At 54.8% G+C, this 26,800-nt stretch overlaps 2 protein-coding genes across 2 annotated transcripts in view; one reads left to right on the plus strand and one right to left on the minus strand.

Annotated features, from left to right (window-relative positions):
• The window catches only part of CIAPIN1 (cytokine induced apoptosis inhibitor 1), a 328,736-nt gene that overhangs the window by 97,453 nt on the left and 204,483 nt on the right, over positions 1 to 26,800 (minus strand). The gene's annotated exons all lie outside the window — the stretch shown is intronic.
• ADGRG5 (adhesion G protein-coupled receptor G5) lies at positions 1,832 to 26,727 on the plus strand. Its single transcript, XM_075995671.1, has 13 exons — positions 1,832 to 1,986; positions 3,101 to 3,288; positions 14,954 to 15,055; positions 15,213 to 15,294; positions 15,920 to 16,079; positions 16,627 to 16,743; positions 17,394 to 17,510; positions 20,015 to 20,167; positions 20,851 to 20,972; positions 21,668 to 21,936; positions 23,689 to 23,800; positions 25,950 to 26,227; positions 26,552 to 26,727. The coding sequence occupies exons 3-13, from the start codon at positions 14,992 to 14,994 to the stop codon at positions 26,650 to 26,652; spliced, it is 1,575 nt and encodes a 524-aa protein (XP_075851786.1). The 5' UTR covers positions 1,832 to 1,986; positions 3,101 to 3,288; positions 14,954 to 14,991; the 3' UTR covers positions 26,653 to 26,727.

Below are 26,800 nucleotides of genomic sequence, written 5' to 3' on the forward strand. Positions count from 1 at the left end.
AAGAGCAGTGGCTGCCAGGGGCTGGGGGAGGCGGGAAGGGGGAGTTTTGTTTAATCAGTACGGAGTTTCACTTTGGGAAGATGGAAAAGGTTTTGGAGATGGACGCTGGTGATACTAGCACAATGACGTGAATGTACCTAATGCCACTGAACTGTACACTTAAAAATGATTAAAACGGTAAATTTACTATATATATTTCATAGCAATAAAGAAATTAGAAAATTATCTTCTTTTTGATATCTAATAAAAGACTAATGATGGAAAAAAGGTGGGGGGGACGACATAAGTCAGTGTTAGGCAGGGGCTAAAACAGTTTAGCCCTAAACCGAAGCTTCCGCTGGACAGAGCCAAGGTTGAGAAAGACTCGAAAAGTGACTTCGTCATGGTGTGACTCAGTTTATCTAAAGTCCTGTTGGGATCCCATGTACAGTCCTCTTGTAGCTCACCAGGGTGAGCAGCCCCCACGAGGGAAGACACCCCACCCCGGCTGGTGTCCATCCTCCTCCCTGCCTGGGGTCTGGATTGCATGGGGTTAGACCCTGCAGGCACTAGGGAGCCACTGCTGGCTTTGAGCAGGGGAGGGTCTTGGCAGTGGGTTCCAGGCTCTGGGGTGCAGAGCTGGATAACTGGCGTCCCCAACTGAGGCAGGGCACCGTGAGGCTGGCACAGACCCCGGCTGGGAACTAGAGGGGCTGTGAGTGGGCAGGGTCTCCTGTGTCCTGAGACCAGCCACTTGGGCTCAAATACAGCGTGTGGAAGGAGGTAGCTGGCCATGCAGGATTAGAGGTGGCTAGGAGACCTCAGAAAGGAAGGGGCTGGAGGTCAAGGCCTGGGTCATGGCCAAAGAAAACACAAGTGCAAAGAAGCGCAAGTGCATGGGGCCGGCAGAGGAGTGTCTGCAAAGCCCTCGCATGCAGTTGGGGTGGGGGCCGGCTGCCCTCCAAGGAGCAGTTGTCCCCGCTTCCTGCAGAGGCCACCTGTGGCGAGGACAGAGAGGCAGGAGCCGTGTTAGAGCCTGTCTGGCTTCTCCCTTTTACTGCGTCCCATGTTATCCCCGGGGGTGGCAGCGCACATTCTTGAGTCCCCATTTACACAGTCACCCTCCCCCTTTCCCTTAGGGGTCTGTCAGGGTGTGTGTGGCCGGCACAGGACAGCCTGACCCAGACCCCTGGCTCAAGGAGAAGGGGCCACTTTCCAGCCGCACTGTTCTGGCCATGTTTTCTGGACTCGCCCGCCAGGGAGGCCCCTCCCCAGGGGGCCCTGCCCCTGGGTAGCTTGGGGCGAGGCCCTGGTCCTCTGTGGCCGTCAGGCTCCTCATCTGTAAAACATGACAGCTTTATAGAGACAGACTTCCAGTGACTTCGCCGGCCTTACCTTTTATAAGTGCTCCAGGAGGTGGTACTGTCACTAGCTCCATTTTACAAAGGGGAAATAGGTTCAGAGAGGGCAAGTTACTTGCCCCAAGTCACCCAGCCATCAAGTGGCTTGGGACTTGAACTCAGGAAGTCGGGCCCAGCCCTTGCCTAAGGTCCTTGCCCTCCTCAATTCCATTGATTGTCAGGTCACGTGGGGACTATTCTCCCTTTTTTACAGATGGGGAAACTGAGGCCCAGAGAGGTGCATATCTTGCCCACGGGTGCAGAGCTGAGGTGGGTCTTGAACCCTACACGGTGCCACGGTGCCCAGTCCTCGAGCACCTCCGCAGAGGTGCAGCTGCCCCCGGAAGGGCTGCAGGCCCTGGGGGGGGGTGAGATCAAGGCATGGCCTTCAGCTCAGGAAACAAAGAGGCTGCGGTGAACAAAGCGAAGTGAGAGTGCGGTGTGTGGGCTCGGGGTGAAGGGAGCAGAGAGAAGTGAAGTGGCGTGTGGGTGAGGGGTGAAGGGAGAGGCCGTCTGCGACCCGCTGCCTCCCGACTTCCCCTTCTTCCCGCAGAAGCAGCAGGACTTCGGCTGAGACAGCAGCAAGACGGCAGTGGCCCGTTTGCAGGTCAGCCCCCCACCCCAGCCTCTCCTCCCTCCCGCTGCCCCTCAGCTCTCGTTCTTATCCACAGCCCCCCCAGGGGGCACTGGGCATGCCCCTGCTCAAACAGGCACAGGCCTGGGGACAGCCCGGGAGCAGCAAGCTGGGAACCTACCCTCACTCCCTTTCTGGGTGGCAACCCCAGATCTGGGGGGATGTAGCAATCTGTGTTTTTGGAAGAAGAGGCAATTTAAACGAAGGAGTGGTTAGGCACTGGGTCCAAATCTTAGCTCCACTGTGTGGCCTGGAGCAAGTTACTGGACCTTTCTTTTTTTGGACCTCAGTTTCCTCATCTGTAAAATGGGCCTAGTCCAGTAATCTGCAGTTTGGGTGACGGTCAGATACTCAGTATGGGGCCTGGCACAGGGTTCGTGGTTGGCAAAGTGGAGCAGGTGCATTTGTACTGAGAGTGACCTGGACTGGAGCCTGGGGACAGCGTGTCTCAGGGAAATGGCCCTGGTTCTGGCTTGGTCACAGACTCCCTGTTGGACTTTGGCGTGGCCTCCCATTCTCCACCTGTGAGATGGGGCTAATGCTAGCATCTCTTAGGGCTCATTTGCAGGGGTCACAGATTCATTCCTCCCCCAGGCCAGGGGGATCCAGGGGTTGGGGGCTCCAGGCTGTGGCTGGCAGGGGCGGCTGGCTGGTGGGGGCAGGCGGGGCCGTGTGCAGAAGCATGGCTGGCTCAGCAGGCCCTGGTGCTGCCAGGGAGAGGGGGCTTTGGGGACACGATCAGCTCCAGGCAGGAAGGCTAGGGTTCCCAAGCCTCTGCCCAGATGTATTCCTGGCGGAAGACATTGGTCAGAGCCCCGGACCTGGGTTGGGGCCTGATGCCCAGGAGTGTGGGTCGTGGAAATGGCTGTTTGAGTCTTTCCCTGGGCAATAAGTCTCCTTGGCCTCATTTTACAGATGAGAAAACCTCAGGCACGGAGAGGTCAAGTTCTTTGCCCAATGTCATACAGTCCAGGCACCAAATACTGGACCTGGCTATCAAATTCCCACCATCCGAAGGCTCTGTCCTGTGCTCCAAGTGTCTCTTCCTCTCTCTGTTGGCCTAAATAGCGTCTTCCTTGCCACACAGCCACTCAGCTACCCAGCCGTCTTTGTTTGGGAGGCTGCATTGTACAGGGGGTGAGCACTGGACTTGGAGTCTGGAGCCCTGGGTTTGAGCCCCAGCCTGATCACTGACCTGCTGTAGACCCCCAAGCAAACTCCTCTTGTGTGGTCCTCAGTTTCCCCACGGTCAACTGGAACCATCTTGGTAGTCAGGTAAGGGACTTCTGTTTCCCCGGGGCCCCCCATTGTGAATTTCAGGGTGGGGAGCGACTCGCCGAGGGTGTGGGGTGATGGAGCATGGTGACTTCTCCGAAGGGTGGGGGCCGGCAGGATGCAAGGAGAAGTGAAGATCGTGGTTTGCTGCTGGGAAAGAGGGTGAAACCACAGTTTCTATCTGAGGTGCTGGGGGGGGGCGCGTCACTTCTGCTTTGGCCTCGATTTCCCCAGTTTTGAGGGGATGGGGGTCGAGCTCTTCTTTGCTTGGTGTCTGCCTGCCAGCAGCATGTGGCTAAGGGCCCGAGAACCCGGCCTTAGGGTCCAGACCCCGGAAATTAAATCCAGCTGTCTGTCTGGGCCTCAGTTTCCCCGTCAGTACAGTGAAGGAGTAGCCGGAGGTCCTGTCTACACTATCAGGTCCTCCACCATGGGGAATATTTCAAATTGTTTCGTTAGGCAGCTCCCTTTGTCTTCTTAAACCTTTCCCCCAGTTTTTTCTCTGAGGTTCTGAGAGGGTAAGTGAATCACCCAAAGTAACACAGCCAAATAAATAACCAAATAGCCAGATAAATATGAATCCGGCACTCTGTCACTCCAGAGTCTCTGTTTCTTTATTAAAATAAACATATGTATATATATTAAGAAATGGTGTTCAGAATAATGAGTGAACACGTGGGGAAAAAAATACAATTGGATCTGTATCTCACACTGTGCTCCAGGGTCAGTGCTCGTGGACTGGAGATTTCAATGTGAAAAATGAGATCATAAAAGTACGAGAAGGTTACATGTCATGAGTAGTAAATTTTTTTAAAAAAGTACTAGAAGAAACATAGGAGAATTTTTTCCTAACATTGGTGTAAGGAAGGCTTTTCTATCGAGGATGCAAAAATCCAGAAGCCAAAAGATAAAATACTGATACATTTTATTACATAAAATTGTTTAAAAAGATACATCTACATTGCCAAAAAAAAAAAAAAAAAAAAAGAAAGAAAGAAAAAGGCCATATGTGATGTTAAAAGGCAAATGACAAACTAGGGAAATTATTTGCAACTCCTGTAATAGACAAAGAGCTGATTTCCCTATTATGTAAAAAGTTTCTAGAAATTGACAAGGAAAAGTCTAACCTAATATAAAAATGGGCAAATGATGAACGTTCACACGTGAGAAATAATGTCAGGACAGCTGTGTTGTTTGTGAGAACAAATGACAACACAAATGGCTATTACCAGGGGACTGGTTATCCCTACAACATTAGAATATGCAGTTGAAAAAGTGGAAGCTCTCCAAGATGTATTTTCAAGTGAAAAAGCAAAGCGTAGAACAGTATATAGAGAGTGCTACTTTTTGCATAAACTGGGGGAAAGCTTATTTGCTTATATTTGCATGCAGAAACTCTGGAACCTTCTTAGCACAAAGTGTTGGTTTCCTGGGCATGTCTGATTGGGAACTGAGTGGTTGAATGGCACAGTCTGTACCCTTTTGTATTTATTTATTGCTTACATTTGAAAGATGCGAATTTCTGAACTATCCAAGGAATAAATAAAAGTTGAGAAATGTATAGTGATAACATACAACTAACTGCCTATACCCACAAGTACGTCTTCCAGATTTTGCATAAACAAAACATGATTTTTTTGCGAGGATGGGATTACACATTGTTTTCCAACATGCTTTTTTTTGTCTTTCATATGCAAATGTTACCATTTTTTTTTTCCATCTTGATAAATAGTCATTGGGAGCATTTAAAAAAAATCCTAGGCATTAGAAAAATTTGTTTTTCTTTTGTGAAGGTAATACACGTTTGTTGTAGAAAATGTAAACAATGTAGGAAATATAAAGAAAGAAGCAAAGAAAAATTCTCCCCTCAAAAAAAATTATTAACATTTTGGTGACCTTTCTTCTAGATACGCTGATGTGCTCAAATACACATACAAACATAATTTTCCATCAATGGGATTACATTATGTGTGTTAGTTTCAACCAGCTCTTTCTACTCAATGACATGCTGCGTTTCTCTTTTGCATGGCTACATACACATAATTTTTAATAGTGAAATGGCAATCCACTGTACCGCATTTTTGAACTTTGAATTTGGAAAATCTTTACAGGAGGTTGCAGAAAATAGTTGAGAAACATTCCCTGTCCCCTTCACTCTATATTCTCCAATAATAGCATCTTGTACACCTGCAGTGTGATATCAAAACCAGGAAATTAGCTTGGGTGCAGTTCACAGACCTTGTTCAGAGTTGCCCTGTTTTATAGGCACTCATTTATGTGTGCTGGTTGTACGGCGAGTGTGTTTTAACTCTGTAAGAAATGGTCAAACTGTTTTTTCTGTGTAATTTTATCATATGTGCAGATTCCTGTTCCATCACCGCAAGGAGCCCTGTACTAGCCCTTTAAGGACACACGCCACACTCCCTAGACCTTTGCAACCACTAATCTGTTCTCCACCTCTATGATTTTTGTCATTTCAAGAACGTTATAGAAATTGAATCATACAGCATGCAACATTTTGAGATTGGCTTTCCCCCACTCCCTCAGTATAATTCCCTTAAGATCCACCCAAGTTGTGTGTATCATTGTTTTTTAGGAAATTTATTTTTGTATTGCTGAGTTACTTTCATAGTATGGATGTATCACAGTTTCGCCATTCACCCACTGAAGGGGCGATGAGGTCGTTCCCAGTTATAGGCCATTATGAATAAAGCTGCTGTGAATGTTTGTGTACGGGTTTTTGTGCGACAGTGAGGTTTTATTTCTCTGGGATAAAGGTCCACGAGTGTGAGTATTGGGTCATATGGTAGGTACCTGTTTAGTTTTGTAAGAAATTGCCAAACTGTTTTCCAGCGTGGCATTGAACTGTAATTTATGTGACTGTTCCTCTGTTGGTAGACATTTATGTAGATTTCAATGTTTCTTTTTTTTTTTTTTTTTTTTGTCTTTCAGGTATCTGTTCTTTTTCAATTTTTCTTTTTCTTTTTTTTTTTTTTTTTTGAGACAGAGTCTCACTCTGTTGCCCAGGCTAGAGTGAGTGCTGTGGCATCAGCCTAGCTCACAGCAACCTCAAACTCCTGGGCTCAAGCGAACCTCCTGCCTCAGTCTCCCGAGTAGCTGGGACTACAAGCATGTGCCACTATGCTCGGCTAATTTTTTTTTCTATATATATTAGTTGACCAATTAATTTCTTTCTGTTTATAGTAGAGACAGGGTCTTGCTCTTGCTCAGGCTGGTTTCGAACTCCCGACCTTGAGCAGTCCGCCCACCTCGGCCTCCCAGAGTGCTAGGATTATAGGCGTGAGCCACTGCGCCCGGCCTCGGCTAATTTTTTGTATATATATTTTTAGTTGGTCAATTAATTTCTTTCTATTTTTAGTAGAGACAGGGTCTCGCTCTCGCTCAGGCTGGTTTCAAACTCCCGACCTCGAGCAATCTGCCCGCCTCGGCCTCCCAGAGTGCTAGGATTATAGGTATGAGCCACCAAGCCTGGCCTCAATTTTTCTTTATTAACAACTGTATTATAAATATTTTTGTACGTGTATATTCTTGGTTTGCCCTATTATTTCCATAGGATAACTTCATAAAACTGAGCTTCCTGGGTCAAAGGATATTCAGAACATAAAGTTCAAGAGCGTCTCCAAAGGACCCCCTTGGAGATTAGACTCCTGACTCTGGGCTGGAGAGAGGGGAACATGCCTGTCTCTGCAGACTCTCCCTGGGTGACAGAATATTTCCGAACTTTGCAAACCCCATGGTGGAAAAGTTAAAGCTCACGCTCTTAACTACTCCCCCCTCTGCCAATACCATCAAACAGGTGTTTCGAATTTTGTGGTTCTCCCTTTTTGAAGCCCTGTGAGTTTTTTTGTGACTTTCTTTCTCAAAAGAGAAGGAAGATGAACTCTCTAGCCTTCCCCTCCTCTTTCTGTTTCCTCCTCTCCATCTTCTCAATATGTTTTTTAGTTTGATTTTCTAAAGTCTGGTTTCTAGAGGTATACATACAATAAAACTCACCCTTTTGGAGAGCAGTTGATGAGTTTTGGCAAATGTGTACAGGCCTGTACATACATGTATATCACAGTCAACACACAGAACCTTTCTGTCGCCCCGAAAAGCTACCTGTGCCCTTTTGTAGCCGATATCTTTCCCCCAACCCCTGGCAACAACTGATCTGTCCTCTGAGCCTGTAGTCATGACTTTTCTAGATGATTATATAAGTGGAATTGGAAAGTACTGGATATAGTTCTTTTGTGTCTGGCCTCTTTCGTTTGGCATAATGATTTTGGGATTCAATCATGCATTGTCTATTTCAGCAGTTCATTTCTTTTTATTGCTGAATAGTATTCCATTGTAGGGCTATGCCAAAGTTTACTTTCACCATTGATGGGTAGTAATATTATTTCCAGTTGGGGGCTAATGTGAATAAAGTTCCTATGAACATTTGCATAGGGAAATCTTTGTGTGGATAGATGTTTTCATTTTTCTTGGGTAGATACCTACAGGTGGAGCTGCTGGTTGTGTGCTAAGTGCATCTTTATAAGAAACCACCAGACCGTGATCAAAGTGGCATTCTGCACTCCTTCCAGAAATATATGAGAGTTCCAGTTATTCTGTATTCTCAACAACTCTTGGTATTGGCAGTCATTTCAATTTTAGTCATTCTAGATGATGTGTAGTGATTATCTCATTGTGGTTTTTATTTGCATTTCCTTAATGACTAATGATTTTGCTATTTGCCGTCTATATATCTCCTTTGGTGTGGTGATTGTTCAAATATCTTACCAGGCCGGGCGTGGTGGCTCACGCCTGTAGTCCTAGCACTCTGGGAGGCCGAGGTGGGTGGATTGCTCGAGGTCAGGAGTTCGAAACCAGCCTGAACAAGAGCAAGACCCCATCTCTACTATAAATAGAAAGAAATTAATTGGCCAACTAATCCATATAGAAAAAATTAGCTGGGCATGGTGGTGCATGCCTGTAGTCCCAGCTACTCGGGAGGCTGAGGCAGGAGGATTGCTTGAGCCCAGGAGTTTGAGGTTGCTGTGAGCTAGGCTGATGCCACGGCACTCACTCTAGCCTGGGCAACAAAGCGAGACTCTGTCTCAAAAAAAAAAAAACAAACAAAAAAACAAATCTCTTACCATTTTTATTGAATTGTTTGTCCTTTTATTAGTTGTAAGGGTTCTTTATATAGTCCAGATGCAAGTTTTGTTAAAAATCAGATATATGTTTGCAAATATTTCCTCCCAGTCTGTGGCCTGTCTTCTCATTGTCCCAACTGTGACCTACAAAGAGCAGAAGTTTTAAATTTTGATGAAAATCCAATTTAGCAAGTTTTTTTCTTTTACGAATTGTGCTTTTGGTATTGTTTATAAGAAAGCTTTGCTTAACCCAAAGTCAGAAACATTCTCTTTGGTTTTTTCAAGGTGTTTTACAGGCGCACCTCAGAGATATCGTGGGTTCCATTCCACATCACCACGACAAGGCAAATGTCACGATAAACTGAGTCACACAATTTTTTTGGATTCCCAGTGCAGCTAAAAGTTATGTTTACACTATGCAAAAGCACTATGTCTAAAAAATGTACATACCTTAATTAAAAAATACTTTATTGCTAAAAATGCTAACGGTCACCTGGGTCTTGAGCAAGTCACAATCTTTTTGCTAGTGTAGGGTCTTGTCTCCACCACCAACGGATATTGGTGGGGGTTGCTGAAAGTTGGGGTGCCTGTGGCAATGTTTAAAATAGGATGACAGTGAAGTTTGCCACATTGATCGACTCTTCTTTCCATGACAAATTTCTCTGTAGCACGCGATGCTATGCGATGGCATTTTATGCACAGTAGAACGTCTTGCAAAATTGAAGTCAGCCCTCTCCAACTCTGTCGCTGCTTTATCAGCTAAATTTATGTAATATTCGAAATCGTTTGTTGTCATTTTCATAATCAGGAGTAGATTTCATCTCAAGAAACCGCTTTCTTTGCTCATCCGTAAGAAGCAACTGCTCGTGCATTCGAGTTGTATCATGAGACTGCTTCAGGCTCCACTTCTTTGTGTTTTTTTTGAGACAGAGTCTCGCTTTGTTGCCCAGGCTAGAATGAGTGCCATGGCGTCAGCCTAGCTCACAGCAACCTCAGACTCCTGGGCTCAAGCAATCCTCCTGCTTCAGCCTCCCGAGTAGCTGGGACTACAGGCATGCGCCACCATGCCCGGCTAATTTTTTCTATATATATTAGTTGGCCAATTAGTTTCTTTCTATTTATAGTAGAGACGGGGTCTGGCTCTTGCTTAGGCTGGTTTCGAACTCCTGACCTCAAGCAATCTGCCCGCCTTGGCCTCCTAGAGTGCTAGGATTACAGGTGTGAACCACTACGTCCGGCCGAAATGTATTTCTTAAATAATAAGAATTGAAAGTCAAAATGCCTCGTTGATTCATGGGCTGCAGAATGGCCGTTGTATTAAGGCATGAGAACAACATTAATCTCCTTGTGCATATCCATCAGAGCTCCTGGGTGACCAGGGACATTGTCAATGATCAGTAATACTTTGAAAGGAATCTTGTTTTCTGAGGAGGTAGTCTCATCTCAACAATAGGCTTAAAATACTCAGTAAACTATGCTGTAAATATTAATAGATTGAGGTCACCCAGGTTTTCTTTTTCCACTTATAGAGCACAGGCAGAATAGATGTAACATAAATCTTTTTTTTTTTTAAAGACAGAGTCTTGCTCTGTCACCCTGGCTAGAATACAGTGGCATCAGTCTAGCTCACAGCAACCTCAAACTCCTGGGCTCAAGCGAATTATCACTTATTAAATGTTTGGAAGAATTAACCAGGGAAGCCATCTGGGCCTATTTTTTTTGCAGAAAGGTTTTTAAACTTTAAACTTAATTCCTTTAATACATTAAGGGCTATTTCTATTATCCATTTTTTTCTTGAGTAAGCTTTGGCAGTTTGTGTCTTTCATGAAATTATACAATTTAGATGAAATGGGATAATTTGTTGGCATAAACTGTTAATATTATTCCCTTATCATTTTTTTTTTTTTTTTTTTTTTGAGACAGAGTCTCGCTTTGTTGCCCAGGCTAGAGTGAGTGCTGTGGTGTCAGCCTAGCTCACAGCAACCTCAAACTCCTGGGCTCAAGCGATCCTCCTGCCTCAGCCTCCTGAGTAGCTGGGACTACAGGCATGTGCCACCATGCCCAGCTCATTTTTTCTATATATATATATTAGGTGGCCAATTAATTTCTTTCTATTTATAGTAGAGACAGGGTCTTGCTCTTGCTCAGGCTGGTTTCGAACTCCTGACCTCGAGCTATCCGCCCGTCTTGGCCTCCCAGAGTGCTAGGACTACAGGCGTGAGCCACCACGCCCGGCCCCCTTATCTTTTTAATGTCTGTAGATTCTATAGTGATATCCCTTCTTTTATTGCTGATATTGGTAATTGTACCTTCTTTTTTTCCTTGATCATTCTGGCTAGAGATTTATCAATATCATTAAGGTTTTCAAGTAAACCAGATTTTGGTTTCATTGATTTTCTTCTACTCCTTTTCTATTTCATTGATTTATACTCTTCTCTTTATTATTTTCTTCATTCTGTTTATTTTGGGCTTAATTTTCTCTTCTTTTTATATTTGTTAATGTGGGGAAGCTGAGATTATTGACTTGAAATCATTTATCTTTCCCAATATAAGCATTTCATGCTATGAATTTTCCTCTAAGCATTGCTTTAGCTGCATCCCACAAATGTTATTGTGTTGTATTTTCATTTTTATTCAGTTGAAAATATTTTATAATTTCCCTTGTGATTTTGTCTTTGACTCATGGGTTACTTAATAGTGTATTGTTTAATTACCAAATCTTTGGGGGATTTTCTAGGCATCTTTATGCTTTTGATATCTCATTTAATTCTCTGTGGTCAGTTTAGTCCATTTATATTTACTATAATTATTGATATATTTGGATATGTTAGTACTGTCTTGCTCTTAGATTTCTATTAGTCCCACATTTTTTTTTCCTCTTTCCTTGCCCTCCCCTTTTAAAAAAGTTTTATTTGTTTGTTTTTCCTATCCCACTTTTTTCTCTCTACTAGAATGAGATTACAGCTCATTATAACCTTGAATTCCTGGACTCACGCGATCCTCCTGCCTCGACCTTACAAATAGCCAGGAATGGTTTTACAATATACATATTTAACTTTCCACAATTGACCTTCAAATGATACTACAACACTTAAAATAGAGTGTAAGAACTTTACAACTAAATATGTCCATTTCCTCCCTCCTGCCCTTTGTGTTATTTTTGTGTTACATTTTTACTTCCACATATATCATGATCCCCACAAAACATTGTTACTGTTTTTACATTAGATAGATATTAATTAAAACTAAGGAAATTAATTTTTATATTTGACACATTTTTTACAAATGCCAATACTCTTCATTTCTTTGTGTAAATCCAAATTTCCATTTGGCATAACTTTTCTTCTGCCCTAAGAACTTCCTTTGCCATTTCTTTCAGTGCAGGTCTGGTGGCAGTGAGTTCTCTAACTCCTTGCTCATCTGAAGAAGTCCTGAGCAAGAGCCGCAGGAGTGGGGATTTCTTCGTGCTCCTGTTTCTCTTCCAGTTTCTGATGGTCTCTACCTCCCATTCAGTGCAGGGGCAAGAGTGCAGGCAGACATCTTGTCCTTCGCCCCACCCCCACCCCGTGGGAGCCAAGCTCTGCCTTATTGATGGGGGGGTCTGAGTGGGAGTGAGGTTTCTGTTCTTCTCCCAGCAGCAGCAGCCACTGCCCTCCACCGTATATCAATGTGGGATCCTGGGCATTTGTGGATTTCCTGTTCGTTGCCAGTGTCAGTTGGCTTTTGCTTAATATTAGTGCAAGGCTGGGCTGGGACGGTTTTCTGTTCCTCCGCCAGAGGCAATAGACCTTTGCCTGGTAGCAGGTCAGGGATGGAGGGATGGAGGGATGGAGAGATGGAGGGATGGAGGTGTCACATCAAAGTGAGGCCAGGAGGCAGGTATCAATCTTTCAGCAGGAGCCAATTACCACCTTGTCCTTATGGGGCACCCAGAGCTCAGACAGGCTTCTCCAGGTACTCCTGCTGCACCCTGAAACAATGGCAGGTCTGGCATGCCTGTTTCACCATGGGACTCTCTCCCATCCTGCCCTGCCCCAGTCATTCTCATGAGCACCCCATGGAGCACTGTGGAAAGAATCTGTCTGGTGGGTATGAGCTCCCAGGGATTCTGAACTGCCACTCTAGCTCATGTTCAGCCATTAAGAATTCATTAAGATATCAGTTGTTTTCTTCTTATCTATTTTTTTTTTTTTAGACAGAGTCTCACTCTGTTGCCCGGGCTAGAGTGCCGTGGCATCAGCCTCACTCACAGCAACCTCAAACTCCTGGGCTCAAGCGATCCTTCTGCCTCAGCCTCCCAAGTAGCTAGGATCACAGGCATGCACCACCATGCCCGGCTAATATTTTCTATATATTTTTAGTTGGCCAATTAATTTCTTTCTATTTATAGTAGAGACGGGGTCTCGCTCTTGCTCAGGCTGGTTTCGAACTCCTGACCTTGAGCCATGGGCCTGCCTCAGCCTCCCAGAGTGCTAGTATGAGAGGCATGATCCTGGCCTGGTCTCAAATTCCTGAGCTCAAATGATCCACCCGCCTCTGCCTCCCAGAGTGCTAGGATCTTCTTATCTATTTTTGTGGCAACTACTTACTCCTCCATGCTGGGTCAAAGGTGAAACATATCATATGTTTCATCTATCAAAGGCAGTGTGTTCCAATTGCCATTAGAAACAAGTTTACTTGGTTACCTTGTGACTTCAGCTCTCCCATGGCTTCAAAAAATTGATTTTGTACATTATTTGGCTTTTTCCATTGTCATGAAGGGACTGATGTTCCCTTGTGGCTTTCGACATTCTAAGTGGAAGTCAAAATCATTTGAATATGGTTTTTACACAATTTCAAAAATAAATCTCTTGTTTAATGTTTCTGTTATGACTACATAAATTTTATTCCATATTAAATCAGGTAGTGTAGGAAGATGACATTTTCTTTCTTATACAACTTGATTATCTTGAAATTAGCTTGCTTCTTTTTTATTTGCAAGCTTTTTATAAGACATCTTTGAAAATAATTTTTCCAAGTGCTCAAACCTGTCAGTGTATATATTCTCCTTTTCCTCCTCTTTCTTTTTGTCATCAAGAGCTTCGTTCCAGAGCTTTCTCTTCTGCTCCCTCTGTATGGGAAGTGCCTAGTCTTGCTGTTTAACCATTAACTTTAGCCTTTCCTTCACACATTTTCTGGGGAGTGGCTTCACCTCTCCCCTGGTGGGGTTTCCTGTACTCTGTGTCTTCTTTCACAATTTACTGCCTCATTTTGTTGGAGCACATCCTGCAGTAGTTTTCTGAGAAAGGGGTGCATGTTTTACAATACCCTGTAATCCTTGGCTGACCATTCATCTTTAAGAGAAGAGCACTGAAAACTTAATTGCTTGGTGGGGTTTGGTGAAGCTTGACTGTGAGTTAGGTCTTGGCCATTATGTTGAGGAACATCAGAATGTCACTAGCTATAGGAATACTTTTCTTGGAATGGTCTCAGTTCTTCAGAGAAGAATTTTCTCCTGTCTTGCAGCATAACTCTGGCTGCTGCAGCCTGCTGGAAGCTGAGTAGAGGAGGAAGTGGGGAGGGGATATCGCTTAATCCCCCCCCACCCCACTTGTCTGTGGTGCACCTTCTGCAGGGAGTGAACTTTGTGTTGCAGCAGGGTTGGGGATGGCAGGGTGGTGAGGAGGCTCCTGAACACCCTGGTGACAGGGGAGATCTGGGGACCGAGTTGGACATTTTAAACACTCACCGCCAACAATCCTGTGTTTCTTGGCCTCATCCTTCATCCGCTCTTCAGAGGGTCCTGATGCCTCCAGGTCTCGGGTGCTTCCAAGCCTATGAGCCTTCTCCTTGTCCCCACCCTCCTCCCCCTTGACTCCACACCTGTCCCCACTGTGGGCACTTGGGTTCAACTTTTCATGGCCTGGTAAATTTATTACCAGGGGGCCACCTGCTTCGTAGCTTCCGAAGTTTTGCTGCGGTCTCCCTCCCATCTCCGGTCTCCTTTCCCATTGCACTGTCTGTGTGGCTCTGAGCCTATTTTATCCATCCCTTCTCATTGTAGTGTGGCTTCTGGGGGGCAGACATACATTTGCTGCATTTAGGTAGAAGTTTATTAGTTCACTTTGAAACCAAGAAAAATGAGGGCGGAGAGAAACAAACTTTTACCTAGAACCACATGGAGAGTTAATGACAGGGCTGGATGGGGTCACATGTTGCTTGCCCCCAGGCAGCGTCCCCTGGGTAAGGCCAGGGCCCTGGGGGAGCCCCCACAGGGACCGCTTTCTGGGAGGGGGAGCGTCTCAGGCAGAGCTGCTGATGGCCCCGTTACCCCACGGTGGAGGGTTCTGGAGTCACCGAGACCTGGCTTCAGGCAGCTTCCAGCAAAGCAAGACCCTTTGCCCTTGGAGCCTCAGTTTCCTCCTCTGTGAAAGGCAGGAGTGGTGGGGATCAAACAAGGCCGCATGTCCTACCCTTGGGACATGCCGATGCCTAGAAGTTGGAGGTGGCTCTTTTACCGCCAGGGTGACGGCCCGTGCCTTTTGCAGGCAGCAGCCAGTCCTCGGAGGAGACCCGGGCCCAGGGCATGGGTCGCTGGGGCGCCCTTTGCCTCTGCCTGTGCCTGCTGACTTTTCAGGGCGTGACGGCAGGTAAGAGGGCTCTGCTGCCCCGGGGGCGGGGGCATCCGCAAGGCGGAGGCTTCCAGGCAAGGGAGATGGGAAGGGGACACTGGAACGGCTGGTGAACTCGCAGTCGCAGGGGCCCGGGCGGGCACAGCTGAGGGGGGTGTGACTCTTGCTCTCACAGAGTCGTCCCAGATGCTTCTCCGCTGGATGGAGAAGATGGAGGAGCCGCCCAGGGGCCGCAGCGCCATGCCCTCTCTCGCTCAGTGAGTCGGCGACGTCCCCTCCTGCTCGGGGCCAGCTGTGCCTCCCACCCGAGCCTGCGCCCTGAGCCAGTGGTCCAGGCTGGTCCAGTGTAGACTCCCAACCGTTCATTTTTCGGCACGTGTTTATCGAGTCCCTACTGCATCCCCGGCACGGGGCGCTCGAGATGCAGGATGCACCGGTCACTGCGCTCATGGAGCGTGCCGTCTAGGGTGGGGGCCCCTGGTCACGGATGCCGTGAAGCCAGGTGCAGGATCGTGGGTCTCTGTGCATTTTCCTGGGAAGGGCTCTGAGAGTCTGGCTGGGCTCTCCAGGGTCTGCGACCCTGGTCAGGGCTAAGAACCGCAACTGGGAAGCACAGATACGCTTCACTCAGTTGGGAGGAGCAGTCATGGAAAGCTTCCCGGAGGAGGTGACAACAGACTGGGACCTGAACAACGGTTAATTGGAAGAAGGGGATGGAGGGGGTGGGATGGGGAGGTAAGAGGGCCAGGCACAGTGCGTGTGCAAAGGTCCGGAGCTGGGAGTGGCGGGGTGTGGGATGGGGGCCCCGCCCTCCCGGGCTGTCCAGAGCCCCCTCCCCTGGCTCTGCGCTGGCTACCTGGCCATCTTTCCTCTGGCCCGCAGGCAGGTCCACGTCCTGGAGCAGATGCTGCTGAACGCCAGCCTGGGCGGCCCCAACCTGACCTTGCGGACGCGCTCCATCCAGTCCCTGGCCTTCCAGCTGGGCTGCGACTTCGCGGGGCTCTCGCTGGGCAGCGCCGCCGCTCTGAAGCCGCTTCCCCAGGTCAGAGGCCCAGGCCGGGCGGCTGGGGGTGGGGCGGGGGTGGGGTGGGGGTGGGGGCCAGCTGCCTCCATCCCACCAGGTCTGGCCTTTCCTCAGGCTCTGGGGCCCCCTCCCCGTACCCCCAAGCTGGGCTGTGAGTTGCCTGCGTGACCGGCAGAACGCCAGGGGCTGTGCAGCCCGCGGGGACAGAGTCTCCCTCCTGCTTTGGCCGGAGCAGCTTCCTGGGGGAGGCGGCGGGCGAGACCAGGGAGTCCGGCTCCTTCTAGGGCCCCGGGCAGGTGCTGGGCGCTGAGATGGCTCCCTCCTGGGGAGGGGCTGGTCGGGTGGGGTAGACACCCCACATTCAGGACAGGAGCGGCACGCAGGGAAGGCCTGGCACGTGGGGAGCGGGGGAGGAGGCCAGCCTGGGAGGAGGCTGGAGGCTCGAGGCTGGGAGGCTCCACCTGCCCAGGGTGAGGGCGGGAAGGTTTCTGGGCAGGGGGCAGAAGGCGCTGGGCGGGGTCTGCGGCCTTGGACACCAGCCCCAGCCCGTCCGCGGCCCTGGCAGGCCGGGGGCCACCACGCCATGCAGTTCCCCGCCGAGCTGACCCGGGACGCCTGCAGGACCCGCCCCAGGGAGCTGCGGCTCGTCTGCGTCTACTTCTTCACAGACACCTTTTTCAAGGTCAGCGCGGTGGGGCCAGGAGGGTGGGCGCCGGCCCCTTCTTGGGGCACTGCAGGCACCGTCCGTGCCACCGCCTGGCCTCTGTGTGGGGACCAGCCCACTGCACAGTCCGAGCCACCATCGTGCCTCTCTGGCCTCAGTTTCCCTACCAGCCTCGGCAGCATGGTAGGAAGGTACAATTGCAGCCTGCAAACGCCATCTAACAAACCTACCGTGTGCTCGTCCCTAGCGGGAGACAGCCGAGCAGGCACAAAGTCCCTGCCCTCAGAGAACCCTCTCTCTCGATGCCTGGACAGGGACCTCAGAGATTTAGGGTTAGCGCAAGGCCGATCACAGCGGTAGAGACAGACACACAGAGTCAGGGCGGGGCGGGCCGTTCCCAGTGGGCAGTCCTGGGGGGCTGCTGGAGGCGGCGCCTTTCAACCATGGCTCTGACAGTGAGTGAGGATGGTGGGGGTGAGGGCGCGAGGCTGGGACGCACTAAGCCCCTGGGGGACGGAATCGGGCCGGTGAGCAGAGGCAGGGTGGCCCGCCACGCTGCCCGCATGGAAGTCACGCTGCCCATCCTCGCCCTGCAAGGAGGGGCTCGCACCTCATGCAGGGTCTCCCCGTGTCCCCTCCTCTCAGCCCTTCTCCTGCCGCCCTTCCAGGACGACGAGAACTCGTCTCTGCTCAATGACTACGTCCTGGGGGCCCGGCTGAGCCACGGACGCGTGAGTGACCTGGCGGACCCGGTCAACATCAGCTTCTGGCACAACCGAAGCCTGGTACTGTTGGGGCGTCCTGTTCCCCCACCTGGTACTGTTGGGGCGTCCCCATTCCCCCCGCCTGGTACTGTTGGGGCGTCCCCGTTCCCCCGCCTGGTACTGTTGGGGCGTCCCCGTTCCCCCCGCCTGGTACTGTTGGGGCGTCCCCGTTCCCCCCGCCTGGTACTGTTGGGGCGTCCCCGTTCCCCCGCCTGGTACTGTTGGGGCGTCCCCGTTCCCCCCGCCTGGTACTGTTGGGGCATCCCCGTTCCCCCGCCTGGTACTGTTGGGGCGTCCCCGTTCCCCCCGCCTGGTACTGTTGGGGCGTCCCCATTCCCCCCGCCTGGTACTGTTGGGGCGTCCCCGTTCCCCCCGCCTGGTACTGTTGGGGCGTCCCTGTTCCCCCACCTGGTACTGTTGGGGTGTCCCCATTCCCCCCGCCTGGTACTGTTGGGGTGTCCCCGTTCCCCCCGCCTGGTACTGTTGGGGCGTCCCCGTTCCCCCGCCTGGTACTGTTGGGGTGTCCCCATTCCCCCCGCCTGGTACTGTTGGGGCGTCCCCGTTCCCCCCGCCTGGTACTGTTGGGGCATCCCCGTTCCCCCGCCTGGTACTGTTGGGGCGTCCCCATTCCCCCCGCCTGGTACTGTTGGGGTGTCCCCGTTCCCCCCGCCTGGTACTGTTGGGGTGTCCCCGTTCCCCCGCCTGGTACTGTTGGGGCGTCCCTGTTCCCCCACCTGGTACTGTTGGGGCGTCCCTGTTCCCCCGCCTGGTACTGTTGGGGTGTCCCCATTCCCCCCGCCTGGTACTGTTGGGGCGTCCCTGTTCCCCCGCCTGGTACTGTTGGGGTGTCCCCATTCCCCCCGCCTGGTACTGTTGGGGCGTCCCCGTTCCCCCCGCCTGGTACTGTTGGGGCATCCCCGTTCCCCCGCCTGGTACTGTTGGGGCGTCCCCATTCCCCCCGCCTGGTACTGTTGGGGTGTCCCCGTTCCCCCCGCCTGGTACTGTTGGGGTGTCCCCGTTCCCCCGCCTGGTACTGTTGGGGCGTCCCTGTTCCCCCACCTGGTACTGTTGGGGCGTCCCTGTTCCCCCGCCTGGTACTGTTGGGGTGTCCCCATTCCCCCCGCCTGGTACTGTTGGGGCGTCCCCGTTCCCCCAGCCCCGGCCCCTCTGCGGCTCTCCTGCTGAACTCTGGTTTGACCAAAGGCAAACCTGCGGAACCGGCCTGGAAACAAACTGTTTTAAATTTATCACCCTTTGAAAATTCCTGCCATAGAAATAAGAGAGAAACGCTTTGACTCACTGCGTGAGTGAGTCGGGACTCTTTTCAGTTGCAAGTGGTCGAAGACCAGCTCAAGCCAGCTGAAGCACGAAGGGAATTTATTAGCGCACATGAAAGGTCCGGGAGTGGGCCAGCTTCAGGCATGGCTGGATCCAGGAGCGGATGCGCTGCCATCATGGCTCAGTCTCTGTCCCTCTTTCAGCAATGGTCGCCCGCCGTGGCTTTCCATTCTGCAGCAGGATGGGTGCTGCAGTGCCTGACTTCCGTCCCGTATTCCAAGCAGGCTGCTCCCTACCACTGTCACTCAGGGTCCCGGGGTTCCAAAGGTTCAGAGGGCCACGCGTCCACCCCTGCACAGTCACTGTGCCCAGGCGGATGGCATGTGCGCACTGGCCAGGCCTGGTCACATGGCCCAGGGACGGGGGCGGAGCAGTGTGTTCCAAGGGGAGGCGCAGATACTGATGCCAGAGCAAGAGAGGGGCCTTTGGGGGTCGCGTGTCCCCTGTCCCTGGCATTCCTGCAAAGCCCAGAGCCTCTGCTCTCTGGCTGCCTTCCCGTCAGCCTCGCCGGGACCCCGAACTTCACCGTCATCCTCTCCTGTCCCCACTCTGGGCTCTCGCCACTGCTGTCCCCCCACCCGGAGTGCCCTCGCAGCCCGTCCTTTGAAGTCAACACGCCGTCTCGGGCCTCGGTGTCCCCCCCCCTCCCCCCCGTCTCCCCTTCAATCCTTGGGGCACCCCTGCCCCTTCCTCCGTGGTTTTCTGTGGCACCGCCTGTGCCGTCCCCACCTCCCCGCCCACATGGCTTGGCATCGGGGTCGTCTGTGGGTGAGTTTCTCTCTCCCCCACTGGGAACGGGCTTGGGCACCGTTGTCCCCACAGGGAGGAGGGCTGGGACCGCTGGTTATAGAGCACCCGCTGTGTAAAAGGCCAGAGCTGAGCTCTCAGGAGTCCACGTTGCCTTTACTTGTCCCGCCATCCTGTGACTTGGGTATAAACGATCCCATTTTGCAGATGAATAAACTGAGGCTCAAAGCAGCTTGGCAACTTGCTTGGCAGGTCACTCTGAGGGTCCGTGCTGGAGGTGGGGCTGGAATCTAGGACTGCCTGATGCCAACGCCCAGCCAGTGCCTGGCCAAGTGTTGGCAGCTGTGCAGTTGAGTCGCCTTGGACACCCAGGACGCCCAGAGCCCGATTTGCAGCCCTGCCTCTGCACCCCTTGGACTGACCCCGGCGTCTCCCCCCAGGAAGGCTACACGGTGACCTGCGTCTTCTGGAAGGAGGGAGCCAGCGAGCGCCACTGGGGGGCCTGGAGCTCCGAGGGCTGTCGTACGGAGCAGCCCTCACCTTCCCAGGTGCTCTGCCACTGCAACCACCTCACCTACTTCGCGGTTCTCATGGTATGCGCGCGCCCAGCCTGGGCAGGGGGGTGCGGGCCTGCGGACCGCCCCGTGTCTGTAGAAGAGGAGCAAGGCAAAAGCTGAGGCAAGGGCCGCAAAGTCCAACTCAGATGAGCTTGAGCAGCCCCAACCCCCAAAGAAAAACAAAAAGAGAAAAAAAACCTTATGGCCTCATGTTTCTGAAAAGGCTGGGTTGGGTTTCAGGCATGGCTTGATCCAGGAGCTCGATATCACTAAGATAGCCTCTATGCCTGTCCCTCAACTGTGCTTGCTCTGTGCTAGCTTAGCCCTCAGACGGGGTCTCCTTGTGGGACAAGAATATGGCTGCCAGCCGTTCCAGGCTCATGCCCTACTAGCTTTTAGGCCAGTGGAAGGAGAGCTTCTCTTGCCCAATTCTGCCAACCGCGCGTTCAGCCTGCATCAATAACTGTAGGCAGGAGAAGGGAGGGCTCTGATAGGCCAGGCCTGGTGCACCTGTCTGCACGCAGTGGTGGCCCTCCCCCGAGGGGCGCATGGAGAGTGGGGGAGGGGAGGCCATCATGCGGGAAGGGGGTGGCCAGTCGCCTTGTCTGCCTTGGCCTCGCTCAGGTCAGGACCCGCTGGGCTTGTGGGGGAGGGACTGGGGTGCGGGCGGCGGTCGCAGGGACTCAGGCTGGGGGGGCGTCCCTGTGCTTCCTCCGCAGCAGCTCTCCCGGGCCCCGGTCCCCGCGGCGCTGCTGTTGCCCCTCACCTACGTGTCCCTCGTGGGCTGCAGCGTCTCCATCGCGGCCTCGCTGCTCACTGGCCTGCTGCACTTCCGCGCCAGGTAGCTGCGGCGCTGCGGCGGGCGCCCCGCTTCTCCCCGCGGGCCCCCAGACCCAGCAGGGTGGCCTTCGTCAGGGGCGGGGGCTGGGGGCGGAACAGCCGTGAAGGGTGGCTGCTGCGGGATCCCCGCCCCCTCAGCCTCAGTTTCCCCATCATTGTGGATCTGTGAGTGCTGCCTGGGTGATGTCCCAGGCCACGGAGACATCCCTGACGCCCCAGGCCACGGAGACATCCGTGACGCCCCAGGCCACGGAGACATCCGTGACGCCCCAGGCCACGGAGACATCCCTGACGCCCCAGGCCACGGAGACATCCCTGACGCCCCAGGCCACGGAGACATCCGTGACGCCCCAGTCCACGGAGACATCCGTGACGCCCCAGTCCACGGAGACATCCCTGATGCCCCAGTCCACGGAGACATCCCTGATGCCCCAGGCCACGGAGACATCCGTGATGCCCCAGTCCACGGAGACATCCCTGATGTCCCAGGCCACGGAGCCATCCCTGATGTCCCAGGCCACGGAGCCATCCGTGATGCCCCAGGCCACGGAGCCATCCGTGATGCCCCAGGCCACGGAGACATCCCTGATGTCCCAGGCCACGGAGACATCCCTGATGCCCCAGGCCACGGAGACATCCGTGATGTCCCAGGCCACGGAGCCATCCGTGACGCCCCAGGCCCTGCTTGCTCCGCAGGAAGCAGAAGGACGCGGCAGCGGGCGTCCACATGAACCTGCACGCCTCCGTGCTGCTCCTGAACGTCGCCTTCCTGCTGAGCCCCGTGCCCGCCCCGCCCCGCGCGCCCGGCCCCGCGTGCGTGCTGCTGGCCGCCGCCCTGCACTACGCCCTGCTCAGCTGCCTCACCTGGACCGCCATCGAGGGCTTCACCCTCTACCTTCTCCTCGGCCGCGTCTACAACGTCCACGTCCGCAGATACGTGCTCAGGCTCTGCGCGCTGGGCTGGGGTGAGTGGCGCCGTCCTCTCCCTCCCGCCGGGCGGCACTGTCCCCTCCGTCCCCTCCTTCCCGCCAGGCGGCACTGTCCCCTCCCGTCCTCTCCCTCCCGCCGGGCGGCACTGTCCCCTCCGTCCCCTCCTTCCCGCCAGGCGGCACTGTCCCCTCCCGTCCTCTCCCTCCCGCCGGGCGGCACTGTCCCCTCCGTCCCCTCCTTCCCGCCAGGCGGCACTGTCCCCTCCCGTCCTCTCCCTCCCGCCGGGCGGCACTGTCCCCTCCGTCCCCTCCTTCCCGCCAGGCGGCACTGTCCCCTCCCGTCCTCTCCCTCCCGCCGGGCGGCACTGTCCCCTCCGTCCCCTCCTTCCCGCCCGGCGGCACCGTCCCCTCCCGTCCTCTCCCTCCCGCCCGGCGGCACTGTCCGCTCCCGTCCTCTCCCTCCCGCCCGGCGGCACTGTCCCCTCCCGTCCTCTCCCTCCCGCCAGGCGGCACTGTCCCCTCCCGTCCCCTCCCTCCCGCCGGGTGGCACTGTCCCCTCCCGTCCCCTCCCTCCCGCCGGGCGGCACTGTCCGCTCCAGTCCTCTCCCTCCCGCCCGGCGGCACTGTCCCCTCCCGTCCCCTCCCTCCCGCCGGGCGGCACTGTCCCCTCCGTCCCCTCCCTCCTCCACCTCCTCCCCGGGACCCTACATGACCACCAGCTGCCAGCCCTGTCAGCACCCCCACCGCCCTTCTGATCGCCACCTCTGCCTGTGTCACCGCCATCGTCACCTCGTCACCTCTGCCTGTGTCACCACCATTGTCACCTCATCACCTCTGCCTTTGTCACTGCTGTCATCACCTTTGCCTGTGTCACCACCATCGTCACCTCATCACCTCTGTCTGTGTCACTGCCATTGTTACCTCTGCCTGCATCACCGCCATCGTCACCTCGTCACCTCTGCCTGTGTCACCACCGTCACCTCTGCCTGTGTCACCACCATCATCACCTCTGCCTGTGTCACCACCATCATCACCTCTGCCTGTGTCACCACCATCGTCACCTCATCACCTCTGTCTGTGTCACTGCCATTGTTACCTCTGCCTGCATCACTGCCATCGTCACCTCGTCACCTCTGCCTGTGTCACCACCATCATCACCTCATCACCTCTGCCTGTATCACCACCATTGCCACCTCTGCCTGCATCACCGCCATCGTCACCTCGTCACCTCTGCCTGTGTCACCACCATTGTCACCTTGTCACCTCTGCCTGTGTCACTGCCATTGTCACCTCTGCCTGTATCACCACCATTGTCACCTCTGCCTGTATCACCACCATTGTCACCTCTGCCTGTGTCACCGCCATCGTCACCTCATCACCTCTGCCTGTGTCACCGCCATCGTCACCTCATCACCTCTGCTTGTATCACCACCATTGTCACCTCTGCCTGTGTCACCACCACCGTCACCTCATCACCTCTGCCTGTGTCACTGCCATCGTCACCTCTGCCTGTGTCACCTGGCCACCTCTGCCTGTGTCACTGCCATCGTCACCTCCGCCCCCAACAGCACCATCGCTGCCCGCAGGCCCCTCCTAGCCCTGCTTCCCTATTTCCAGCCCTCGCCAGTTCCCCAGCCCCGCGCCGCCCGCCGCCCGCCCAGAGCCTCCTGCGTCTGCTGGGGGAAGAGCCCTCCAGGCCCCGGGCGCTGGGCGCGGTCTCCCCCGCCTCCCTGGCCCCAGGGACCGAGCCAGCCCGCTCAGGGTGTCCTGAGCCTCTGTCCCCCTCAGGGCTCCCGGCCCTCCTGGTGCTGCCGCTCCTCGCTGCCCAGAGCTCGGCGTACGGGCCCTACTCCGTCTCCAGCAGCTGGGCCAACGGCACGGCCTTCCGGAACACGTCCATGTGAGTGCCCTCGGCGGGGCCCCTGGCTGTGGCAGCAGGCCACATGCGCCTGGGGCTGGAAACGGTGTCCTGCGGGCAGGCCACTGGCCGTGGGCGCGGGGGAGCTGAGGTTCAGACGCGGGGAGGTTTGCAGGGCTTCCGCGTCCCTTCTGCTGATCCGGAAGGTCCCCTGCAGGGGCGGCTGGTGTTCTGTGCCGCCAGCTCGAGACGCCAGCGCCCGCTCACCAGCATCCGAGGCCGGGCCAGCTGGGCCTCCCACCTCCCGGCCACACGGGGCCACCCAGCCACCCCGTCCTCCAGTTCCCGGCCCTGCTGGGTGGGGCCCAGTGTGGGGAACGGACTCCGAGCCAGCCTGCCTGACACCAAACCCCGGCTCTGCCACCCGCCGGCCGGGCCCCTTGGGTGGGATTTGCAAGCGTCCGTGCCTCGGTTGCCCTGACTGTAGAGCAGGCCTGGCTCTAGGACCTACCCGCGCTGCGAGGATCGGGCAGGCGATGCCCAAGGCCTCCGCAGACTCGGCTTCAGCCCAGGAAGGGAAAAGCCTGCACGGCCCACACCTGACTCTGGGCCCCGCAGGCCACCCGGCCCGCCCGGGCTCTGGCTCGGGGCCGGACAGACTCTGCTGCGTCTCCCTGTGCACAGGACACCAAGCTTTCCATTATTCACGCGATGCGACATCTCTAACAGCCAAGCACAGACCAGCGTAAGATGCCCCGTGGGCATCACCAGCGCTTGGCCATGGATTCTCTCCCCTCCCGGGCCGACGCAAGTTCATTGTCGCCAAGGGCCGACTCTGCGGCGGGCCTTGGGTACCCGCCCAGCCGGCCGGTGGCAGAGCTGGGGTTTGGTGTCAGGCAGGCAGGCTGGCTCCGGAGCTGGTCCCTGACCCCCCCCCACCAGCAGAACTGGGTGCGGAGCGGGGTTAGCCCCTGGCTGCGAGGGTCGAGTCCGTGTCTCAGAGGGGGTGTGACAATGCCCCGTTGTCATGTGATAATGTGATGTGGGCCAAAAGCTTAGGCGACGCATCCGCAGGACACGAGGCACGTTGATGCGGGGACGTTAGAGAACTGCCACCCCAGGGCTGGCCTCTCCCTCCATCTCAGGAAACGATCACCCTGGGTCTTGTGACTTTTATTCTCCCGCATTTAAAAAAATCACTTACTACTTATATACGCGTTCATAAACACAAACAGCTATTTTAAAATAACCCCGAAAACAACGTAAGTGTCCACGGGCAGGACACTGGATTAATGAGTTGTGCTAGAGCCGCCACTGCTAGAATGCTACCTAGCAGTGAAAAGGAATGACCCACGGCCATACTCAACTTGGGTAAACCCCCAAAATAATGGTCGAGGACCCTGTGACCGCAGGTCGGGAGGCCACGACAGGAGCCTGAGCAGGTGACTGTGACGGTTGGGGCACAGGCTCTGAGCTTAGGCAACCGGGCTTCAGCCCCCACCTTTGCCTCTTACTAGCTTGTGTTCCCGGGCCAAAGCCTCAGTTTCCCCATCTGTAGGATGGGGATGATTATGAGCCTGCCTCATGGGGTTGTCATGGAGATTGCACGGGTTCATCCATGCGAAGCATGTGACTTCGTGTCCAGCTGGGTGGCAGGCGGCACCTGCCTTGAAGGTGTCCCGGGGAGGCGAAGGCCCAAGGACCAGGGCCGGGCCTGGCCGGCCTGTGTGGCTCTGAGCTCAGGGTGGCGCACATGTGCCCCGTCCAGGTGGGGCCAGTCTCCTGGGGGAGGGGTGTCCCGCTGCACAAAGATGGGGACAAGGAGGAGACAGCCCTGGGTGGGGTGCAAGGGGATGTTTCCAGGAAGGGGCGCAGGCCAAGGACTGAGAGGAGGCCGTGGAAGCGGGCGCTGGGCCGGCGCGGCAGGAGAGAGGGGGGTTCTCAGGCGGGTGAAAGCCTGGAGGCTGCGGCTGGAAAGCCGGGGCTTCAGCAAGGGGTCTCGGTGGCAGCTGTGTCCCCTTACGGTGGCCTGGCTGGAAAGCTGGGCGGGGGCTTGATGCACGTGCGGTCAGGCCAGAATGGCGGGGGCTGAGCCGGGGGACAAGGCCAGGTGGAGGCGGTCAGAGGCCCGAGTGACTCAGTCTCCCCCGCGGCCTCAGAGCCACAGCAAGCCTGTCCCCCTCCCCCGCAGATGCTGGGTGCGGAGCCGGCTGGTGCACAGCGTCCTGGTCATGGGCTATGGCGGCCTCACGTCCCTGTTCAACCTGGCGGTGCTGGCCTGGGCGCTGCAGGCCCTGCGCAGGCTGCGGGCGCGGGTGGCGGTGCGGGGCGCGCGGGCCTGCCGGGACACCGTCACCGTGCTGGGCCTCACCGTGCTGCTGGGCACCACCTGGGCCTTGGCCTTCTTCTCCTTCGGCGTCTTCCTGCTGCCCCAGCTGTTCCTCTTCACCACCTTCAACTCGCTCTACGGTAGGCGCGTGTGGGAGCAAGGCCCGCCGGCAGGGGTGGCCGCTGGCGGGAAGGTCACTGCCAAAGGTGGCGGCTGGCGGGAAGGTCACTGAGATCCAGCCGGGCTGATGGGGGCTGCCCCGCCGGGGAAGGGGTGCTGCCGTCCGGTGTGCGCGCAGCCACCCCGCGGGCCAGCGCTGGGCCTCCGCCCCGACGGCGAGAGAGTCCGGGAGTCCCTCGTGGCCCGGGGAGGCCCAGCTCGCTGAGGCCGGCCGGGGAGTCTCAGGCCCTGGGGAGGCCCCGAGCTGCCCCCCGGCGCTCTCACCGGCCGCCCTCTGCTTGCAGGCTTCTTCCTCTTCCTGTGGGTCTGCTGGCAGAGGCGCCGCGCGGAGGCGGAGGCCCGGGCCGAGATGGAGGCCGGCAGCTCCTCCCAGGCGACGCCATAGCCGGGCCCTGGCCTGGAGCCGCAGCCTCCCCGCTGCCTGCACACCAAGGCCCCGGCCCCCACCAGAGGGGGCGGCAGGTGGCAGGCCTGCCTCTGGACCCCCGAGGCCACCGTGGCCCCAGGAGCCTTTTCTACCTCCGTGGCCTCCC

The sequence above is a fragment of the Microcebus murinus genome, chromosome 20, assembly GCF_040939455.1.
Source record: "Microcebus murinus isolate Inina chromosome 20, M.murinus_Inina_mat1.0, whole genome shotgun sequence".
Lineage (NCBI taxonomy): Eukaryota > Metazoa > Chordata > Mammalia > Primates > Cheirogaleidae > Microcebus > Microcebus murinus.